The sequence below is a fragment of the Plectropomus leopardus genome, unplaced genomic scaffold (assembly GCF_008729295.1).
Source record: "Plectropomus leopardus isolate mb unplaced genomic scaffold, YSFRI_Pleo_2.0 unplaced_scaffold21259, whole genome shotgun sequence".
NCBI classification, from domain to species: domain Eukaryota; kingdom Metazoa; phylum Chordata; class Actinopteri; order Perciformes; family Serranidae; genus Plectropomus; species Plectropomus leopardus.
The window spans coordinates 1-2,260 of NW_024623004.1; the positions used below are offsets into that span (position 1 = coordinate 1).

Here is a 2,260-nt window from a genome sequence, read left to right on the forward strand (position 1 = left end):
AATATAATAATAATTCTTCAATAATATCCCCCTAATTTTTGTCCACTAATTTAGCTCTATTAATACATTTGCACCATAACAATTTTAATTTAATATTCCAATAAATAACAAAAATGAAATAAATAATGATAATAAAAAGTAAAATGTTGAACAAAAATCTGTGTTAAAAAAGAGGAGCTGTGGAGGTGGGAAATAAATCCAGTCAAAGAAAGGGAGTCGAGAAGAAAAACACCGAGCCGCTCCACATAATAACCCCATTATAAGCCTCATCAATGATGTAATGAAAGCAAACAGTGTGAAAATTGCCTGTAAACAGTTGGATCTGAGTCTCCTGATGAATTCAGTGTCTCTTTTATCAAAGTGAGGATGAGCCAGGGAGGAGAGGGGGGAGGATAGGAGGGAGGCTGAGTGAGTGGGCGTGTAGGGAGGTCCACTTCCAGCTCCCCTCAGCCAATGAAGGCTTGTCACAGGGGACTCACGTGGACGAGGCGCTCTTAAAACCTAGCTCCTGACTTTTCCTCAAGTTCAATTTTTTGGGATTCCCTCCCACCCCCATCGCATCTCGTTCCTTTTACTTGCCAGTTGTGACTATTTAACCCAGTTTACCTCTCCTTTTTGCGCTTCTGCGGCGCGCATCGCATCGTCCCGCGTCTTCCTCTTGTGCTGCTTTCTTTTGCTGCTGCAGCTCTCCACTCGGACTCCTCTCTCTCTCTCTCTCTATCTCTTCCTCTCTCTGTCTTTTCTCTTCCTCTGCTTCGAGTTTTTAAAGGTTTTATTGTTCTACATAAAGGAATGCGAACATTTTTCATCTGTCATCTGTGTGGCCACATGACGAGCTGAACATTTTCATCCGGTCCTCTCTCAGGTCTGACGCGCCTGTACCTGTCCATGGTGCTGAAACGCTTTTTTGTTTCTCCGAAGACTGCTCCCAAATTTCCAGAAATAGTAATAATTTCTGCACATTTTCGTGTTCTGCAGGTGACATAATTTCAGCAATAACTGGTTCATCCTCCCGACGAGGCTTCTGAACTCAAACAGGAGGAGTTGGTCTAAAAAGAAGCCAGAAGAATCGACTCAGAAGAGGCTGCATCGATTTCAGGAGGACTCATCTCACAAAAAAAAAATCGGATGCGTGGACGATTGTTGTAACTTAGCCTGGAGATATTTGCTCTTTAGTCGGAAACAGCGGATGAATAATCATTTGTAGCAAACCCAAAAACATTTGGTGCGGGGAGGGGGGTTCTTTCTCCTCTGCTGGATCAACTTAGACTTCAACAAACCCCCCCTCCCTCCCTAAAATAAAACTTGTCCTGAATACCAAATGGTAGTTTGAGGAGGCCTCGATCGAGACAATGGAGGCGTCCGCCAACGGGTCCAGTTTTGGCATCGACTCACTGCTGTCCCACAGGCCTGGAAGTCCGGTGTCCAAAGGGGACAGCCTGGTCGGGGAGTGCCGCTCGCCTCTGGAGTTCAGCCCGCGATCAGACGTGGAGAGCGGCTGCTCGTCGCCTCCGTCGCCGAGGAGGGAGTGCGTGGACGAGGTGGCCCAGAGGCAAGGTCACGGCGTCGGCCTGCCGCCGCACCTGCAGCACGCGCAGATATCTGCGGGGTCGCAGCAGAGGACCGTGACCTCGTCGTTTCTCATCAGAGATATTCTCGCGGACTGTAAGCCTCTGGCCGCGTGCGCGCCTTACTCCAGCAATGGACAGCCGACTCAGGAGGCGGGGAGGCTGGCGTCCAAGATAGCGGAAGACTTTATGGAGAAAATCCACAGCAACTCGTCGTCAGACAGTGAATATAAAGGTAAGGAGAGAAAACTGTCTGCAGACACAGTGAGGGGGCTGCTCTGCTTTAGAGATGAGATTGGAGGTGAAACTGATTTGGTCTTTTGGTTTCTTACTGGACTTTTGGCTCAAAAAATATTTTAAAATGTGCCAATAATTGTAGCTATCCGTTTTTGTTTATGTTTTTTTAAAAAGTAATTCTACCTTTCTTGGTCTGCATTTTTTTTGCATGTTGTGGAACTGCGAATTGTCTGCTTCTGGTGCTACTTTTTATGCCTTTTTAATATTATTTTTTAAATTTATAATTCGGACAAAACTCATAAATAATAAATTCAATAATGACTAAATAATAGATAAAAGACAATAACATCATAAAGATGTGTTGTACAAAATTAGTGGTGCAAACTGGAAAAAATATCGTAGGGTATGAAGTTGGAACAAAAAGCAATAAATTAACTTTTAATAATTTAAAATAT

At 44.5% G+C, this 2,260-nt stretch overlaps 1 protein-coding gene across 1 annotated transcript; it reads left to right on the forward strand.

The window, feature by feature from the left end:
• Positions 1–1,352: 1,352 nt before the first annotated feature.
• On the forward strand, positions 1,353–1,869 carry LOC121965700 (barH-like 1 homeobox protein; the record flags this gene model as incomplete). Its single annotated transcript, XM_042515827.1, has 1 exon — positions 1,353–1,869. A coding segment is annotated over exon 1 (517 nt), but the record flags the coding sequence as incomplete, so codon positions are not given.
• Between the last annotated feature and the right edge of the window lie 391 nt (positions 1,870–2,260).